Source organism: Metarhizium acridum, assembly GCF_019434415.1.
Source record: "Metarhizium acridum strain ARSEF 324 chromosome Unknown scaffold_141, whole genome shotgun sequence".
In the NCBI taxonomy this organism is placed as follows: Eukaryota; Fungi; Ascomycota; class Sordariomycetes; order Hypocreales; family Clavicipitaceae; genus Metarhizium; species Metarhizium acridum.
Genome location: NW_027094020.1, coordinates 60,196 through 79,157, shown reverse-complemented (window position 1 = coordinate 79,157; position 18,962 = coordinate 60,196). Strand labels below are relative to the sequence as shown.

Below are 18,962 nucleotides of genomic sequence, written 5' to 3'. Positions count from 1 at the left end.
CACAGCCCCGTACAAAGTGCAGCAAGTGCAGCACTTACGATTACATGATTCTTTTTTTATCCCCTTCCAGCTTGCCGTTCGCTTAAGCCAATGCCATTGCCATTGTGTGCATAGAATGGGAAGATTGCGGATTTGGGACACGTTTCGAGTACATTCGCAGCCCCTACCCTACACCCGCATACTTTGAGTTCACCATATTGGTTCACCCAAGGATTCTTTTCAAGGAGTCTACTCGTACACCTCAGCCATCCATTCATTTGCATGGGCAGGTATTACCATCATTTCTTTCTCATAAATTTGCAGTGGCTCAGAATAAGGATGGCTCCGTTTGTTGTCTGGGCCATGGCGAGTCTGCGACGGTGACCTGTTAATCTGCAGATGGCCAAAGCAGCATGAAATACTAAATCATCAATGTCCACCCGAAGACACGCCCAAAATATCAATGCGTATCCAAATTACCGAGCCCAGGGGAACCAGGGTTCATACTGACCCAGAGCTAGACGAGGTCGCGTCTCTCTCAAAGTCCAAAAACGGGACTACCCTAGAGCCAGTTTTTGCTTTGTTCTCACCATCGTCATCGGGCGTCGCTTAACTTTACGTTGCGTAGCGACACTTTGATATCTAGGTCGGTCGAATCCTCTAATACCAACGCCCAACGCCGCTGTTGCATAGCCAGGTTGGCCTTCACCAGGAGCTTTACGAGGAGTTCTCTAGGACTCAATGCGAAGTTGAGACGACACTGTCGTCGAGTAACCTGATACAGCCCCCTCCCCTGGCTGGACAGTCTCGGGACCGGCTTTGGTTGAAGCGGCAGGGACAAAGACCAGACGAAGAACGGGGTAATAATGCACAGTCCACTAAACGGGGAGGACCGAAACAAACCGCATTGGGGGTCGCATCACTGAATTTACGAACTGCATTTCCTTCTCCCCCTAGAAACCATTGTTTGGTAATCGCGACCCCATGTTGAATCAGAGGCGCTGCAACCAAGACGTGCGGGGAATCATTGGCGAGTTTTGGGGGACCGAGGGTTCAAAGGTTGCGGTTTGGTCTTGTTTAGAGCAGAGCTACTAAAATGTGAGACAAAGAAGGCCGTTGCGCACTCTTCGTTTCCCTAGCTTATTCGTGGCTCTTTTTGGCGGCACTGTGTGCGAGGAATGTGCATCATCTATGAAGAGATGGAGATAGTTATTCACTTTCCCTACTCCGTACTAATAGGGAAATGGGAGTTCTCCCAAGCTCCCGTCCCGATACGCCGTACTCCCTTGGAGGAATCATATCATCATATAATCCGGGCCTGAACCAAAGCGGGTAAGCAGCTTGTCCTGCAGACTTCCCAATCGAAAACCATCCAAGATCGTAGATTTTTCGTCTGACAACAATATGCAAGCCAAGAGATCAGGACTACACAGACTACACACCGTATTCCAATAATACCACATTCCTCCGGACATGTTGAATCTCATTGGTTCGGGACCGGAAAAGAATAAAACAAACAGCAGCTGCCATAACGGTGTGGCGGATTGACATGGGTGAGGAGTGGTGGGTGGTGTGTCTTGGACTCCGACCTGAAGCAGCGGAGCCACCTTTCCTCAAGTCCAGCGCATCGACGGAGCAAGCTCATCAAAAGGGGCAGCAATTAATTAAAGTCACCCACAAAGAGAAAGCTCCCAGACGAGCCCAAGCGTGCTGTCAGACGTCGAAGCACAGTAGTGGAGGTGATATTCTTGGCAACACTGATGAGCAGACACGAAAGAGGTTGCTGGCCTTTGGGGCTAGAGGAACCCAAAGACTGGATTCCATTCATGGAGTCATGTCCGTCGGTGCCAACGGTGCGGTGGGTGTCTAGTGATTTCGAGATTGATCGATTCATGCCTTTCTGGGTTGAAGCTTAATCGCATCTAGTCCACCAGAACCAGTGATGAACGGAGGTTACAATATTTACCAGCAGCGTTGAGGAATTGATAGACTATCTCCTTCACCGCAAAACACCAATATACGAAAACGGTCATGGCCTGAGCGGTAATTACTGCAAAGATACACGAGTGAGACATGCGAGCTGCTGGCCGGATCTGTGGATTGCGACGTTGTGATGAATAAACAGCCAGTTGACTCAGCCAATTTTGTTTGTGTGCTCTTCCACCGCCGCATGAGGAAACTTGTAGGCTTCCCTGGTATCGCCCAACCATGAGGGGATATTAGCGGAAGGTCATCCTTTGTACCACAGCCTACTCCGGCTATTATTGTTCGTTGTACGGAGGAATGCATCGGTTATCCGGGATGTGTTCGTTGTGTCGTGTCGCGAGCTACGAGTGCTTTCTTTGTTGCCGGGACTAGCGAATCCCAAGTACATTACGGAGTATAGCTCTGGAAAATAAGATGATGACAATAGCCGTCCTCTTTCATATACGATATTTAGACCAATAGAGCGTTTGAGTGGTTACCGAGTACGTTACGCCATACTTTTGAGTAATTTATTGCCATCTACCTGTGCACCTGCATCTGTCACTCACCTTTTCGGGAATCTACTACAGTCCAGCTGTGGCTGTTGGGTGAGACAAGTCACTTCCCTGGTAACCCGTACTCAATACTAGTACTACTACTACTACTACTCCGTAGTGTAGAGTAGAGCGCTATTTCCGTCTGACGCATTGGACAGGTGGAGGATGCTTCGTTTGCGCTACTATTATGTACTATTTACTAGTGTGTCTGTACTTCGCAGAGGGCTTCTTTTCTTCAGAAAGCCGTTGATGTGCAGCCTCAATCGCGAGCAGATTGGCCGGTTATGTCCCGCAGCTAGAACAAACAGCTCATCATGAATCAGGTTGCTTACTTGCCTTGTCTGTGTTGTCACTCGCAACAAACACAGCAAAAGGAATCACTGTTCGAATGTGTGTTAACCAGATCCTTGCTGCAGTGTGGCAGCTATGGTGGGAATCAGCCAATCGCGGATCCCGAGTCCCTGGTCGAGTGCTCCATCGTGGCGCCCAGGTCTACCTAGCTTCAGGAACAAGGAGATGAACTCCATTTCGGGCGGGGAACAGAACTTGTTTCTTATTCTCGGGATACATTGGTTGGCAGGGGACCACTATGAGCGGACGGGGTTGAGATCTAATGTCGTCAAGCTCGTCGTCAGGACAGGCATGTGTCGCACCAAGGAAGAAGCCTCGGAACTCTCGACATGGCTGAACAGCCCAGCAGTCCCGGCAGTAAGGACCTGGCACCAGCTGAGAAAGCACGGAGTATTGCAAGGAGTACCTACCTAGAGGCAGTTAGAATAAGCTCGTCGTGATGCATCTTGCCAGACTTACTGACAAAGAACTAGTACTCCATAAATCACAAAGATTAGCCAAGGCAAGGTTGCTGGGCGTCATTGAACCCCCTCCCCACTACGTAGTAGAGGATCGACCATTGAAGACAGGGTGCTTGTCAGTTTGGTGGGAGTGAGAGAACGATGGGTTGCTCACTCTTGTTGATGCGCAAGCCTGGCACATGTCTTTAAAAAATAAAGAAGTCCTTTCCCAAGGGAGGTAGATAGCTCTGAACCTAGGAAAATTAGCAGGGAAGGAGCAGGTTGGCGCAACCAACAGACAAAAGAACATGGGCTAGTGACATTCTTCCTCTCCCACCCAATGTTTTCACAACGCACGGCTCACTTTATGCGACAACCCTACCTCTGCGCACGTACATATGTACGGCTCAGGCTTCTTTTTTCCCTCTTCTTTCTTTTGTTTCCCTCGACTGGTTTGGCTGCAAGGTTGTGGGAGTTGGGACGAGTGTGCCAAACGCAACAGCCAGACCCAGAATTCCAAATCGCCGGGTGTAGGTCGAAACAAGCCCCTTGACTGGCTCGGTTACCTGCAAAGGTGAGATGATCAACACCTACGGGGTTAGTACTCTGATGGATTGCGAGTGCCGTCCTGAGCACATGGCATTCCTCGGCGGCACCCCCAAGATTTGAGTGCCGTGTTGTTGTTTGCTCCGTACTACGGAAAAAACTTGTCTTGAACATTCCTGGTCTCATGGACAAACATGTTTTATCAAGTCGTTTGTGGCCAAGGATGCAAGCCAGCCACCACGTGACCTGACGACGTAGAAAAGCCTCAAATTCCAGCGCCATACTCCGTAAAGCAATTGAACAAGCTTACATGGCCTTTGCGACGCATCGTCCAATATATTACTCAATGCGCCATACAGAGTACTCTGCATTTGGCCTGCAGGGATGGACTCAGCTCGGTGGGAAAACAATTACTAGCATGACCGGTCCAATTAGGCGAGACTGCAGTATGGAGTAAGCACCTGCCTGTCTGGCAATGGGCGGGTGATACGGCTACTGAGCTTTGGCCTACTTAAGTAGTTAGCTGGTACTCCATACACTCGGACAGACACATCATCCATGGAGTACTCAATCGGGGCCTGGAGACCGCACCGATGGTGAGACACACAGTCGACGACGGAGGACGCGGTAATTATTGTTGTGGACGGACTTACGGTGGGTGGCCCATGGCGCTGACGCCTTCGTTGCCTTTGATGGTGGTTGCGGTCACGGTCACGGTCACGGTCACGGTCACGCTCGCGATCGTCAATCGAACGTCGCGTTCCGCGGCACTGATAACTAGATGAGAGGTGCTGATCTCTCTCGACTCGAGGACACAGAATCCTATCGTTCCGAGGGCTAATGCTCGAGTGGCCGGAGACTGTAGAGAGTCTCTGGAGTTGGAGTCTGGTAAGCCGTGACAAGCGAGCTAGGCCGACGGTGCGGTCAGTGTTGGGCCCCACTGATGCCAACATGTTGCTCTCCTATAGGCTAGAGAGCTGGAAAGGATGTGGGCCTCTCTGGCAGCTTCCCACACGACCCCTGCATATCGTGAATGGCCACGCGGGTACGGAGTTAGGGGTAGGGGATTCCTTCACTTTCACCGAAGCAAAATTTTGCGGGCCAACTCCATGTCGCACAATGGGCTGCGGGCTTGCTGACTCACCAGTTGACTTCAAATGTTCTCAGTGTGTGAATGTGGCGCTAGCCCCGCCAGCCCACAGCGGTTCAGGTACGCGCAGCCACTCCCTCGCCTGCTCAGGTCCGGTCCCTCTGAAATTGGTGGCCCCAGATCCATTGACGTTCAGATGCTCCCTCATCAATCTCGAGAATCAATCATCAATGCTCTGCCACGCCAAGTGCTCAATGCTCAGGTCGAACTGATCCGGCGTGTTGCTAGTGGTCAAGTGCGCCCCCCTGCCGCCCAAGCACCGTCTGTGTTGCTATGCTAAGCAAGAGACTGGCCGTTCAACCGTCCAAACATTGAACGGTGGCCGTTTACGTTTGGCTGCTGGCAGCTGCCTTGCCTTGCCCTCCCTTGCCTTGCCTTCCTGGCTGGCCTTATCGGTCCTCGCTGTGGTTCGTCGTCCCAGTTCACAAGTCCCAAGTCTCAATTCCACCTTGACATGTCCACAATTCCACAGCGCCCACCCCCCTGGCCGCCTCTTCCCGTCCGCCCCGGTTTCCATTCCTTCCATTGAATGTTGCCCATTGCTTGCTTCACCTCCTACCCACTCTCTTCTGCCCTCCTTTCCCTCCTTCTTTATCACCTCACTCCTCGCCCTCCCAACCCTCACTCGCGCCCCCAGGCGACGTCGTCTTCGTCCCCTTGCGATCTCCGACAACCTTGCGCTCCCGCCGCGCGTTCAATCCTTTTACCTCCTCTCTCCACGAGAATCCGTTCGTCTCTGGGACGGCAAAGGGCGACAAATGCACGTTGAGGACTGATCGTCGTCTTCAACACCACCCAAGGCCCTTGCCCTCACGCCGAACGCCGTCACGGACACATTTAACGATCTCGCTTATTTTGAATGTTTGAACGAATTTAATATCGTCTTGTCGCTCATTTCCCCGCTACTGTCCATGGTTATTGCTTCATCGCCAAATTTATATACATATCCCTACAACCGAAAATAAACGTAAGTGGGCCATGCACAACGTAATTTTGATGCAAATTAGCTTCATGTCATGGCTGCTTTGGCTTGGCCTGCTGTACGACGTGCCCTCATTGATGGCCACCGCCAGCCATGTCAACACGCCTGAGCCGAAACAAGACATGACCTACTGTTAATTATCTGACGAGAGCTGACGACAATCTTAGATTACACTCGTTGACACCATTGTCAAGTACATTCGTTCTATCCGTTCCTGACAGTAAGCGTTTTGTGTAACAGACTCTACCAAATCTCCTAACGGAACTCGTCACTCACATTCGGGTCAGCACTTCTGCTCCACGTAAATAATTTGTCCCAACACGGTTGATCGAAGCAACCATCGATTAAAGCCGCTACGTTGCAATCATGTACGCCAAATCTCTAGCCTTGGCCTCGGCCGTTGCTATGGCTGCCTCTGTCATCGCTGCCCAGCCAGAACATCCACGCATCTACTTTCCAAGGGAGATTAAGCGAGAGTATCACAACTCCACCATCACGAGTAAGGCTTCGTCATCCACGCCTTATGTCACGACGACTACGACAACGTCTTCGTCTTCGACTAGGCGGGATTTGTTGAGCGACCTTGTCTCCGAGATTCTTGGTTCAGATCAACCACAAAAGTCGAGCACGACAGAGAAACCCCCTGGCACCACAGTCGCTGTTGACAGCACCGTTACCCCAGGCGGCCCGTCATCCGGATCCGGTTTGCCCAAGGAGACCATCTTGCCTACTTCAAAGATTAATGAGTCTAAAACAAGTTCGAGCACGCGTGCAAGATCCTCGACCGAGCCTGGTATTGTCATCGGTCCCACGGGGATTGTGTCGTCCACGAGCGAGCCTAAGACGACTGTTGAGCCTCCGAAGACGACATCTGTCGAAGCCCCTGTTAGCAACAACACCGTACCGGAAACCAACCCTTCTACACCCGCTACTGTGAAGGAGCCTATTCCAACGGGCGAGCCACCTAAGACAACCTCTGTCGACCCACCTGTCACCAACAACACCGTACCGGAAACCAACCCTTCTACACCCGCTACTGTGAAGGAGCCTATTCCAACGGGCGAGCCACCTAAGACAACTGTCGACCCACCTGTCACCAACAACACTGTACCGGAAACCAAGCCTACCACGCCTACTACCGTGGACGTGCCCACAAAGACGGGCGAGCCTGCCACCAAGTCTACTTCTGTTGATACGCCTATTGGGAACAACACCGTGTCGGACACGACCCCGACGACCACAAGCGGTGGCATATTGGATCCTGTCGGTACACTGCTTAGCAGCCTTTTGCCTGGCTCAAGCACGAGCGCGAGTGCGAGCGCGAGCACGAACACGAACTCATCTGAGCCAACTGGCACTTCAAAGTCGAGCACAAGCACGAGCTCTCCTGAGCAGCCTATCCCGCAGAACTCTACAACGCAAGCTGCCCCGACCACAGAGCCCTCCACAGGCCTTCTGCCTTCTTTGACCTCCTTGCTTCCTCTTCCAAGTTCAACGACGACTACCTCAGGCTCTGGATCGCTCCCCAACGCGACTTCGACTGAGGTCCCTGTAACCGCCAGCACGTCATCGTCCGGTTCCATTATCACGAACCTTCCAACTGCAACCACAACGGACGTTCCCATCGGCAACAGCACTTCGACCAGCGCCGGAACTGTCTCTAATGCTCCCACTGCGACTGATGTTCCTATTACCAATGCAACCACTTCTGAGCTCCCTACAGGCACCGCTACGTCACTGCCGATAACGCCAACTTCGGTACCGAATGGCAACTCAACCGTGGTTGTGGGCCCGACGACGACTTCCAATATCGGTACAGTTGTTCCTACAACAAAGTCTGATTCCACAACTACTGTCGTACCATCGACGACCAGCGAAGTGGAGGTAACAAGCATTCGACCTACTGCCACATTTCCAAGCACAGACAACTGGCTTCCGACCACTGTTATTATCGAACCCACGACTTTCTCGTTCTCAACGCCTACATCGAACCCGACTGAAACCTCATTGCAGCCTCTGCCCACCACGGTACCCAAAGTCATTAAGCCAGATACTGATGGTGGTAAAGACGTGCCTGCACCCGAGGGGAGCGTTCCTATTCATATTGGCTTCAAGTTCGCTCTCCACTACCTCTTTGTTGCTAATGATCCCAATGCCGCCTCTCAGATCTTCAGGTACTTGCCACAGGTTCTCTCTAATGCTAGCGGGATTCCCCCTGAACAGCTGCCTGTCACGGAGCTGGTTCCTTACAACACTCTGGCCACGAGAGGCTGGGTCATGACCATTGCCAAGCTGAACTACCCAAAGACTCTGCTTCCAGCTCTAGAAGTCAACTTGAAAACACCCTCCTCACTAATCTACCAAAATCGCGAACCAGTTCTAGCTCAATATGCAAGCTACATCGATTCCACAATTTCTCCCACTGGTGACCTCAATGATGGTTCCTCAACTGGTAATGGGGGATCTGGCTCCGGCAACAACGGCAACAATGGCAACGGCAACGGCAACAACAACAACAACAACAACAATGACGCCTTCGGCTCTGGTAACCAGGGCAATCAAACTTCCAAACAAAAGGCTACCACTGCCGGGATTGCTGTTGCGGCTGTAGGTCTTAGTGCCTTGTACGGTGCTGCCATGTTCATTGTCGCTCGACGTTACAAGCGCAAGCGACAGGGCCACCGTCGAGCCAGTTCCATCGCTAGCGGGCAAGGTTCGCCTGAGATGAGGTACAATGGCAATGGTAGCCCTGCTCTCATGGGTGGTGCTCTCTTGAGCCGTGATGGTTCAACTTATGGTGGCGCTGGAGGTCGCGATTCACACGCCAGTGGTGGTAACTCTGGACGCACCGCCAACATCTCCGCTCCTGTCGCCACTGAGAACTCTCTGGGCTGGAACTGATGGGATATATACGCACGCGATTTTGTTGATATTACCATCGTATCTATGCCATTTGGTGCCATTTTTCAACTTCGATACCCTCTCGGTAGAAATCATTTTTGGATTGTTATGTGGGCTACAGTGTGGTCATGTCTAATGTTGGATTATTGATGTATACCAATTTTGAGGGGCGTGACGAAACTAATATTATCATGAATGTTTCCGCGACGGACGTTCTTGATACATACGCCTGTGACTCGTTTGCACATCACAGGGTCTTTGACGTTCTCCATCATTCATGCGACGGACAGGCCTGTGTTTGTCCCGACAACCCACGATTCTTCGCCGGCGTGCTTGGGACACCTTTTTGTGGAATCTAGAGCCCTGTTTGGCGGTTTTATTCTTCGAGCTCTTATTCTGGTGACCCAATTTTTATTATTATTATTACGATATTGCGACAACTAGTCTTGGATTTGTTTCTTTTTTTTTTCTTAATATTTCTATCTCGGGAGGAGTATAGCAGTATGAGGGAGAGTGATCTACAGGAAGCAACTGCTGTGTATCGCGTTGTCCGGCGCACACGGTCGTCGTTTCTGGTAGACGTGAAAAAACAGCTGTATGCGTGGGTCAGTTGAGGACTTGGTATACAGTTGGTGTCTTTGTGCCTGTCGGGGATTTCTTGTAAGAGTTTGGACCTGCATAGACAATAAAGACAGTCTTTTTTTCTCAACCTGGCATTATTACAGGCGCTAGCCTGACTTGAGGCAAATTATGATCCCGTAGGAACCCTGTTGGATTCCATACATGTAATATATGTGCCTTTTCTGCTATACCTTGCTTTGTTCTGCCATTTTATCAACCTCCATGGCTCCTCGTCAGGGGCTATGAGAAAGATGAGGGTCGATTCTCGACTCGGTCTCGCTCTCTGTACACACACGGTCACATCGCCGCGTACTGTCTGCTTGTAGCAGGTCGTACATGCTCACCCCATCACCAGCCACCGGTTACGTACAGTGTTTGTCTCTCATTCAACCACTACAGGTTCAGCGCCCTCCCGCCGCCACTCACACCATGGCCGCCGCGAGGAATGCTGGTCGAGAGAGAGTGTGTGGGAATAAACAGAGAGAGCTTGCAATATCTATTTTGATCCTGCCCGGCACATGACATATGATTTGAATTTCAAGGACGAATATGGTTTGAAGTGGCGCCGCCTACCACTACCGGCACTACTACCGAGAGTCTAGCTCAGACGAGCATCATGATGAGGAACACGAGGACAGACGAAGAAGCCGAGACGGAGTTTGAGATTGGTAGTCTTTGCCGGGGACCGAACCAGCTCAAGGGTACGGCGAGCTTTTCTTCTTCCTTCCTTTTCCCCTCTCTCTTCTGAATTTACGTGATTGGGAGGGTGCTAGGCTGGCTGACTGCCCGTCAGGGATTCCCAAGTTGCCCTCGTTCCACGAGCACCGGGAGCACATTGTCGTGCACAGGGCGGCCGTGTTTCGGAACTGGGCGCGCGTAGGATTTACAGAGGGCATCTCGGGCCACATCGGCGTCCGCGACCCGGGGCATCCCGGGCTGATTTGGATGAATTCCGCGGGGGAGAAGAACCGGTTGTATGAGGAGGCGCAGCCGGGTATTGAGCATGAGATTGAGATGGCGGGTGGTGTGATTTCTGCTGGGCTGGAGGACACGGCGGTTGACGGCGTGGTTTGAAAAGAGGCCGTGATGGGATGGACGGGTGTAATTGTGTGTGCCCCTTGAGACGAAGCCGCTGTTTTGTACTTGGTATTTTTATGATTTGCCATATTGTTGAGTCTGCCTGGCTTTGGCGATGGGTTCACGGGGTTTGAATCTTGACTCTGGCCATGGGCAAAGTCGTCATCCAATGATGCAGAAAGCAATGTCGGATTGATAATGCATGGTCTTTTTGGTCATTTTTTTAAAAAAGAAATACGCGAAGCATGGTTATCAATATATACCATGTTGAAATATTGCGCAGAAAATCGGAAACTAGATACAACTTGCAGTTCATGTAGAACAATCCATCTCGGCAGAGGTCGGATTTCACCATGCTACTCTGGATGGTCGACCAAGCCCAATTCTCTGGTGGCTCAAGGCTGGCAAACACCACTGGGAGAGTAAAATCGGCTTGTCCGCGTCGACCATGGCGTCGCGCGCAGACACCATGTCTGGGTTGCAGGGCTGCAGGGCCAGGTCCCCCCGTGACGATCTTCATGGGCGAGATACAGGCCGTCTTTGGCAAAGCCGTCGCCGTCTGTGATGCCGTGCTTGTCGATGAGGCTCCATATGACTTCGTAGAGGGCGGTGCACCAGACGGTTCCGATGGCTTCGACTGTTCTGCCGGTTGACGGTGCCGTAGGTCATGGGGCTGGTTGGCATGCTGGTCGAGTACGGACGGGTACTGTCGTTGCCGACCTAGGAGCCGATGGTGTAGTCGGTGTTTCTGTTATCTGACGTCTTGAGCCGGGATGGCCGCGCATGAATTCGGGCCATCCCTCGCCTATGCCGCCGGATTCAAGGCCGTTGAGACAGCCGGAGTTGCTGGGTCCGCCGGTCAGGCGAGTAGATACTCTTGCTTTTGTTAGATACAAAGGTTGAGAGGGAAGGCAGTCATGGGGATTGTTTACTTTACGGCCGTGGGTGTACTCGTGCAAAACAACGTTGGCGTCGAATTATCTGTCTCGCTGGGGCTGGACGACGTCCCATAGGCACATTCTCATGAACTCCGGACTCGCCGTCTGGAAGTGTTGCAAAGTCGGCGTTGTTCGTGCCGGAACCGTCTTGCGAGAATAGGACTACGGCATCGTTGCCTTGCCCGCCCTTGCCGTTATTATTGCTTTGGAAGTTGCCTGGTTTTTTCGTCGAAGCCTAGCACGTAGAGCAGGTCGTGGTACTTGTTGGCCGTGAAGAAAAGCTGTGTGATGGATGCGTTGTTGTAGCTGTCGGGCCGCTCTGTGACGGGTCGTAAGGATCACAAAAGCGTCGTTGGGCCTGTTCGGTCGGTGGTTGTTTCCCATAGTCATCGCCGCCTGTAGGGTTATCCTGGGCTATGGCATTGTTGCCGCGACTGGTGGTGTTGCTCTGGCCGTCACTCAACCATGTGAGGGCCGGTTCACCGTCCTTCTTGCAAAGGTAGACAAGCTTGGTCTTGGGGTGGCTTACAGCGTCGGTGGTGCAAGCAAGGACGAAGGCTCCTTGCCCTCCCTGGCTTCAACCTTGACGTCCATGGAGGTGATGGGGAGCCCGATGTTCCTGACCACCCCGTCGAGGGCCGCAGCTGGGTCTGAATAGCTGTGCTTGGTGAAAGGGCTGTCCTTTGGCTTGTTGGCCTTGAAGAAGCTGCTGCCTGTTTGTTAGTGAGGCCAAACTGGCGGAACCGAACGAGATTACCAATGATACATACGTTTACATTGAGATGGCCATTATCACTGTCAATCCTGTGCAAGGTGTGCTTGAAATAGACGTGGGCAACGCCGTCCGAACCGACGTAGTGATCGTCGACAACACGATACTCTGCGTGACATGCACTTCAGTCTTCACTTTGTGAGCAGAAACATGATTGCCAGTCTCGGCCATGCGCAACTGGTTCATGTTCAACCTTGCGGCCTACCAGGCCTGTCACGCCAGATGAAAGGATATGGGGATGCGATTGAGTGGTGGAAGCGAAGACAGCAAGGCCCGCTAGAAGCAGGGAGTTGACCATGGTGTTGGATAAAAGTTCGCTACCAGACTTGGGTACCGGATACGGCTACTGTTCGGGCATTCTTCACAAACCGGATCTGAACGGACATGCTTCGCAGAGAGTGGGAAATGACAAAGGCTATACAACTTGTCTGATCCAACCGCATTTCCAACATCTGCCGAAACTTGCTTTTCAGGGTCTTGTGCTAACGCAATCCACCGGAATACAAGCTAGTCTCGTTTACCCGCCTCATTGTCAAGGATTCCCAGGAACTTTCGTCTTGGACTTGAGAGAAAAGGTCGAGATGGCTTCGCCACAAACGTTGTAATGGGAAGGTATGAAAGGCCTGGGAGATGACGATGCTGCCTGCAGATGCTCGTCGTTGAAACATGCAGGGGACAAACAGTTGATTCGTCGCATCAATGAGGTAAATGCCGATTGTGCCGACAAGAAGAATGATGCAACGATCGGCTGGACGATATTGCATCTGCCGGGTCTGGAAAGTGCTATTTTGCGACGCAACCATCGTTGGTCAGACGGTTTGTGTATTCAAGGGACAACCAGCCCTGCGCTGTACAACGACAGCATTAAGGCTTCCTGATGCAGATTGTCACGATGGCATACGTGTCGCTGGTTGGAGTTGTCATCTTCAGTGCGGCTATATGCTGGCCTATACTGCTGATAAAGAAGCTTTTGAACTGACTGACACGCGGTTGGTGGGGTGCCTCGATGCGTTGTAGAACTCCATGTTGCTGAATTGGAAAGTTGCGTCTACCCTTGTACTCGCAGATATGGCTGGCCACTTTGAAAGTCGTCGTTCTGGGCATGGACTGCGACATGGTGGCGGGACTACCGTTCGAGGCCCTGGAATAAGCTGGCAGAGCTACAAGTGCAAGAGCGAGGCTTAAAGTACTTGTCTTGGATACTATTAGTGCTGCTAGGTGTTACAGGGCCGTTTCAAACCAAGCCTCGCTCTTTCAAGAAGTTCTCGCACCTGTTGTGGCTAATTGTCAGCATCGAGTAGGCCCTGGATCTTGGATCATGAGATATGTGGTACGGCCTTGCTTATTTGAAGTTGGGTCATGACTTGTTTGACAAGCTTTAAAATGCCCTGCGTTTCCATATATCATACAGTCTGTAAGTAAGCGTGACCACTACAAAGCTTAGCTCTGCCCATTGTACTTGCAGAATGCCAACCGAGACAAACTTGATGGACAAAAAAACTGCGGCACCAAGTACAATATTTCCTTGTCGCGCGATTCCTGCCACTCCGTATATCCCGATTCCCCTCTTATCCGCGTCCAGCGCCGCTGTTGGCATTGCTTGTTTTGTTGGCAGTTTTATCCTCCTCTTCTTTGTCGCTGGCAAAGGCGGCTATGATAGCCTTGCCCTCTTCCGCGTCATCGGACTCCCACGGCTTGAGGCCCATGGACTGCATAAAACTGCCCCAGCCGCCGTATGCTTTGCAAATCTCACGCTCCGTCTTGGTTAGCGGGGGCTCTTGAGCATCAACATTAGCTATGTGGTGTCCTTGTTGTCGTGTGGAGGGGGGAAGGAATTGGGAACATGAGGATGCTTCACTCACGGAGAGCATCTGTGGCCGGCATTTTTGCAGATTATTTTGGAATTGAGGTGCAGGACGGTTTTTTTCCCTCAGCCTCCTGGAGCGCGACGGTTTCTCAAGCGGGCACCAAGATGGTTTGGGTTACAGTATGCTGTCCGTTTTTTTTGAGGGGATTGATTATTAATTCAACGTTGAATGAAACCGTCTACAAAGTTGGCGGGGCTGGATGGATTACGTGACCTTCAGGTGAGGGACGGTGCTCACCCGATACTAGCCCCTTCTCACCCGATACTACCCCCCCAGGAGTTTAGCGGTTAGGGTTAATGGTTAATGTTAGGGTTAGGGTTAGGAGTCAGGGTTAGCCTATGGGATATGAACTAAAGTGGAGCTATTAGCGGATGAGTAGTGCGACCTACTATCATTTTATGTACCGCCACCCTTCAGGTGTGTGCACTTGGCAGCACGCCAAAGTTGGTCGGTGCATGTCTGCCCCCGCCCGCTTGTGCGCCTTCCAGTCACTCTGTCCCGCAGTCCTTGGGCCATTGGGGCCAATGTCTCCTGGGGAGATTTATTCTCTACTCCGAGGTCATCAACACGACAAACATTCTATTCTGGATGCAATAAATGACCACGTATCGCGTCTTTCCTCTGCAATTCGCCAAGACAAGTAAGTACATAGAAAACCATCCAAACGTGACATCTGAGTCTGTAAAATCCAACCTGGAAAAGGGGCAGTGTACGAGTAAAACTAGCAATGCTCGCTCACTCTTTTCCATTGCAATGACCCTCGGGTGTTGCAGTCTCGGCCGCAACCACAAACGGCGCGATCGTCGAGAGTTTCTCGCACGTCTCCAAAAGTTCCCTTTCCGGCGTCGACATGTCAATCACACCCGCGCCGGCCTGCACCCATCGCCGATCGCCACTCTGAAACACCGTCCGCAAGACCAAGCTCGCCTCAAATAAGCCCGTTTCCTCAATCATCAAGACGGCCCCCGAGTACAGCTCCCTGGGCCGGGTTTCCAGCCGCTCAATGGCGTCAAGAGAGTCCTGCTTGGGAATGCCCGAAGCCGTGATGGACGGGAAGAGCACATTGAACGCGTCCCAGCCGTCTTTGCCCTGTTCCAAACGTCCCGCGACCCGTGAGCCCAGGTGTTGCACATTCCCGCGCACACGTGTCGTCATAAAGTCTTCCACCACGGTCGAACCCCCGGTGCTGAAGCGGCCGACTTCCTCTACCGCTTCCTTGACGGAGAGGACATGCTCGACAATTTCCTTGGCGTCGCTCTCGAGGTCCCTCTTAAGCTCCTTGAGTTCAGCGGCGGAGCCCGCGTGCGCCCGGGTGCCGGCCAGCGGCTCGGTGACGACTTTGCCGTTTTGCAGTGCCATGACGAGCTCGGGGCTGAACCCAGTGGCTTGGAACCCGCCGTGGTTGACCGAGAAGCTGCGCTTGGGGGTGTTGCGCCGCCGGCCCTTGAGGAGGGTTCCAACCATGTCGACCTCCTCGCCGAGATCGATGGCGCGGGACAGAATGACCTTTTTGTACTTGCCGGCCTTGATCTCGGAGATTCCCTGCCCAACACGGTCAATGTACTCGTCTCTAGCAGAGTCGAGATCAACCTCGATCTGCCTCTGTGCCTGCGGCGTACCCGGTCCCCCCGCAATGAGCTTCACCACGTTTTCGATTCGCTCAGCATCGTCTCCAGAGATGGTGACACAGTCGGTCGAAACAGTGACTTCCACGCTGGGAACCATGAGACTAAGGAGCGGCCAATTTCCCGGCGTAAAGGCCAATCCGCGTGTGAATGCGGCGTAGTTGAAGCCCACCTGACCAAATACTCGGCTTGCATTCGACGAATATCTGGCAACGAAATCCCTTGCGATGGTAGCAATGCTCTCTATAACGGGGTTGGAAATGGATTCATTTGTAATTGTCGTCACTGAAGTCCCTGTGGCGTCGACGAAAAGCGAAGCTCGACTGCCAATGCCGAGATGCCACTTGTTTTCGCGCTCGTATGCAAAGTAATCCGAGCCTTTGGAGGCATTCAGCACCCGTGTGACGATTGCCAAGTCGTCTTCTGACCTTGTCCTTGAGAGGACAACTTTTCTGAACTGGCATGCGTCTCCCATGGCTGCTGATGAGAAACACCCTTTTCTTTCCGTAGTGACAAGTAAAAGGATGACGAAGGTCAAGACAATCAAGTACCGGCTCTCTGTTGAGTAGGAGAGTGGTGTTCCTCTATGAGGGGCTGGAATTATCCGTGGTCCTTACGTCTACCACTTCGGCATGTCCGTTGCGGGATTGGGCGAGTCGGCGGGAGAGTTTTCGTAAGAACGAACGAGCGTTTGAGCTAGCTGTCCCTGCGGACAACTGGACACGGTGCCATCCTGAGCTCCCACGAAAACGAGAACAGGCGGCGAGATGAGGCTACCAATGACGGCATGCCTAAGGGTTCACAGCGTGCGAGGTCACATATTCCACGGGATGTGTTGGGTATCTACCCCACAACGGGCGGGCATTAGATAATACGCGCAGCGGTGTGTGGAGCCGAGTGGCCATCTTATCAGGAGCGCACACAATTCTCTCCTTTTGCAGGTCAATTAATGCTTTGTACGGAGCATATACCACAGACATTTGTATAATCTGATGCTAAAGTGCCCTACTTACGTGTGATGGTAATGATCTCCACACAGTTGAACCTATTTTAGTTTGGGAGCAACTTTTGCGGGGGGAACGTCTAAAGGGAAGAATTACTTCCATGTATCTATTTACACTCGTAAACGCATGGCCATTTCGTGCTGCTCGCTTCCAGTGTGATGTCCCAGGTTCTCTTCTCCGCATAGAGCCATGAAAGGATTCCCGAGATGCTGCCATTACTCGGATTATCGATACCTTCATTGCAGTGTTCTGCAATCCTGGTAGTTGCATTGATCTGCAAAAATGGCCTGTTGGCTTCAATCCTCGATAGACACCTACTTGGAACGCAATCTAAAAAAAATCTCACTGACAGTCCCAGGTAATTTGGTATAGTCGGCAATAATAACAGCGCTTGCCCAAGTATCACGCAGGCTTCCTAGATGTTGAACGAATCTGCTAAAAGTGGAGGCCTCCTACTGAATAAGACTGCATTGCGATATATATATGACGGTGACGGTATTCCATATAGCACTGAATGATGGAGAAGCAGGGCTGTTACGAATCATACGACGGCTACCAAGGACGGTTGGATCGCGAGGTATCGTCAAAGAGTCCTTGCACTCAAGTATACTCCAAGTTGCAAGTCAGCAAAGTCAACACAACTCCATGGGCTTTGTGAAATGCCACAACGCCTAGATTGATGATGAATAGATAGACTAGTACGAAACTCCCCAAGAAGGTATTTTCGAAGTTGGATGGAATCTTAGAGAACAGTTTCGGGATGCGAAGGCTTCGAGCTAACGGGACCAGACGCGCAATTCCGTACATTCCCGTCTGCATGTGCTGTATTGTATTGCTATCATACAAGCACAGCAATTACGCAGCAAGAACAACTCATCTGCAACACGTCAGAAAAAAGGGGCCTTTATTTGCATGAGCCAACCCTCTGGGATGGTATTCGCTCACCTGGGCAGACGCATTACACACAATATCATATCCGAATGCCATGCTTGTTGGTCCAGCCCAGTCCCTAACGTTGCAATCTTGAATCGTGATATCCGTGATTACCCCAGCGTGTCTTCACATGATACGATATGTTGGGAAAACAGGGAAATTTCCCTCAGCCTCATGCACTGGTCAGAATTGTGGCATGTTTGCTATCGTGATCCAACTCCCTCCGTGTTGCTGTACATTAGTACTCACATAGTCTGCTGCAGAAAATTGGCTTCATGCCTACTTGCTGCAGAATTTTGTGTCATAAAACCACGCAATGAGCCCATAGTCGTAGGCATCAGCGTAATCTCGCTAGGCACCAGTATTTTCTGCCAGCCGGTTCGTTGTCGAAAGCTCCATTGGGGACGACGGCTCAAGATGTTTCTCAGGGGACATTGCCTGCCCCATAGTCAACAAGGGTAACCATGGATCAGGCTGGATGAGAAGGCGCTGACCGTCCCGAAGCTTTGGCCAAATGTGTGGCTCGAATAGTCTCTTGGACAGAGTTGCAAGCCGAGGGCGGGCAAGCCACGGGGATTTTTTAGACGATATGCATTTATCGACGATGGATGACGTGGCGTCTCGGGCACGCCAAAACTAATTTATGGCTTGGGAAAATATGGCGATTGAACGCTGTCCTGTTGCCGGTTTTGGATCGAGATACGGGCACAACGTATGCGCCTACCCATTGTTTTTCTTGGTGACACATCGATTGATGGAGAGAGCGGAACGGCGCATTCCTGTCAATCCCCTGGAGAGATGAAGTATAATGCCGTTGTCATAACAAATTGTTGTTAGACAGACAGCCTGCGGATCCATGCAGAGACGCGGCTGATTCCATTCATGGCCACCACAACCTTAGTTAGTATGGCCTGGGATATTTCTGGGCTTGATTTGTATGATGCTGACCGCTGGCAGGTGACCGGTAATACACCCCCGAATGCAGCAGGAGAAGATGAATGCAGTTGTCTGAACAGCTAGCGCGGGGAAGCAGACAACGAGGCAAGACAATTTTTGTCTTGCAATGCGGTGCTCCCCTCAGCTCAGGCTCGAGGACCGGAGAAGCTTGTCAATTCGATGGCAGTGAAAGTAAATGGCGGCTCCAATTGAGTTTGTTTCGTCATGGTGGTGTGGCACTTGGACCGTGGCAACGCGACCAGTTGATCCTAGAGATCTCTCAAAACAAGAGTTAGGTGTCTAACTGGACAAAGGCA

The 18,962-nt window shown here is 51.8% G+C and overlaps 7 protein-coding genes across 7 annotated transcripts; 3 read left to right on the top strand and 4 right to left on the bottom strand.

Annotated features, from left to right (window-relative positions):
* The first annotated feature begins 43 nt into the window (after nucleotides 1-43).
* Nucleotides 44-2,562, top strand: J3458_008687 (uncharacterized protein). The gene has a single exon (XM_066119335.1). It carries the CDS (start codon nucleotides 1,529-1,531, stop codon nucleotides 1,847-1,849), a length of 321 nt encoding a protein of 106 aa, XP_065975126.1. The 5' UTR covers nucleotides 44-1,528; the 3' UTR covers nucleotides 1,850-2,562.
* A 152-nt stretch (nucleotides 2,563-2,714) lies between these two features.
* Nucleotides 2,715-4,943, bottom strand: J3458_008686 (uncharacterized protein). The gene is made up of 3 exons (XM_066119334.1): nucleotides 4,492-4,943; nucleotides 3,312-4,345; nucleotides 2,715-3,258 (listed from the first exon to the last, which is right to left on the bottom strand). The coding sequence occupies exon 2, from the start codon at nucleotides 4,118-4,120 to the stop codon at nucleotides 3,671-3,673; it is 450 nt and encodes a 149-aa protein (XP_065975125.1). The 5' UTR covers nucleotides 4,121-4,345; nucleotides 4,492-4,943; the 3' UTR covers nucleotides 2,715-3,258; nucleotides 3,312-3,670.
* A 608-nt stretch (nucleotides 4,944-5,551) lies between these two features.
* MSB2_1 (multicopy suppressor of a budding defect) lies at nucleotides 5,552-10,034 on the top strand. The gene is made up of 3 exons (XM_066119333.1): nucleotides 5,552-5,955; nucleotides 6,138-6,190; nucleotides 6,258-10,034. Exon 3 carries the CDS (start codon nucleotides 6,337-6,339, stop codon nucleotides 8,869-8,871), a length of 2,535 nt encoding a protein of 844 aa, XP_065975124.1. The 5' UTR covers nucleotides 5,552-5,955; nucleotides 6,138-6,190; nucleotides 6,258-6,336; the 3' UTR covers nucleotides 8,872-10,034.
* A 74-nt stretch (nucleotides 10,035-10,108) lies between these two features.
* On the top strand, nucleotides 10,109-10,566 carry J3458_008684 (uncharacterized protein; the record flags this gene model as incomplete). Its single annotated transcript, XM_007815949.1, has 2 exons — nucleotides 10,109-10,193; nucleotides 10,286-10,566. The coding sequence occupies 2 exons, from the start codon at nucleotides 10,109-10,111 to the stop codon at nucleotides 10,564-10,566; spliced, it is 366 nt and encodes a 121-aa protein (XP_007814140.1).
* A 1,466-nt stretch (nucleotides 10,567-12,032) lies between these two features.
* J3458_008683 (uncharacterized protein) lies at nucleotides 12,033-12,297 on the bottom strand (the record flags this gene model as incomplete). The annotated part of the gene is made up of 2 exons (XM_066119332.1): nucleotides 12,033-12,213; nucleotides 12,284-12,297. 2 exons carry the CDS (start codon nucleotides 12,295-12,297, stop codon nucleotides 12,033-12,035), a joined length of 195 nt encoding a protein of 64 aa, XP_065975123.1.
* Nucleotides 12,298-13,847: 1,550 nt separating this feature from the next.
* On the bottom strand, nucleotides 13,848-14,150 carry J3458_008682 (uncharacterized protein; the record flags this gene model as incomplete). Its single annotated transcript, XM_066119331.1, has 1 exon — nucleotides 13,848-14,150. One exon carries the CDS (start codon nucleotides 14,148-14,150, stop codon nucleotides 13,848-13,850), a length of 303 nt encoding a protein of 100 aa, XP_065975122.1.
* Nucleotides 14,151-14,882: 732 nt separating this feature from the next.
* Nucleotides 14,883-16,247, bottom strand: J3458_008681 (uncharacterized protein; the record flags this gene model as incomplete). Its single annotated transcript, XM_007815946.1, has 1 exon — nucleotides 14,883-16,247. The coding sequence occupies one exon, from the start codon at nucleotides 16,245-16,247 to the stop codon at nucleotides 14,883-14,885; it is 1,365 nt and encodes a 454-aa protein (XP_007814137.1).
* Between the last annotated feature and the right edge of the window lie 2,715 nt (nucleotides 16,248-18,962).

Coding starts and splice junctions, on each gene's coding strand:
- MSB2_1 (XM_066119333.1), top strand. CDS start 6,337: ATGTACGCCAAATCTCTAGCCTTGGCCTCGGCCGTTGCTATGGCTGCC.
- J3458_008686 (XM_066119334.1), bottom strand. CDS start 4,120: ATGGCGCTGGAATTTGAGGCTTTTCTACGTCGTCAGGTCACGTGGTGG.
- J3458_008687 (XM_066119335.1), top strand. CDS start 1,529: ATGGGTGAGGAGTGGTGGGTGGTGTGTCTTGGACTCCGACCTGAAGCA.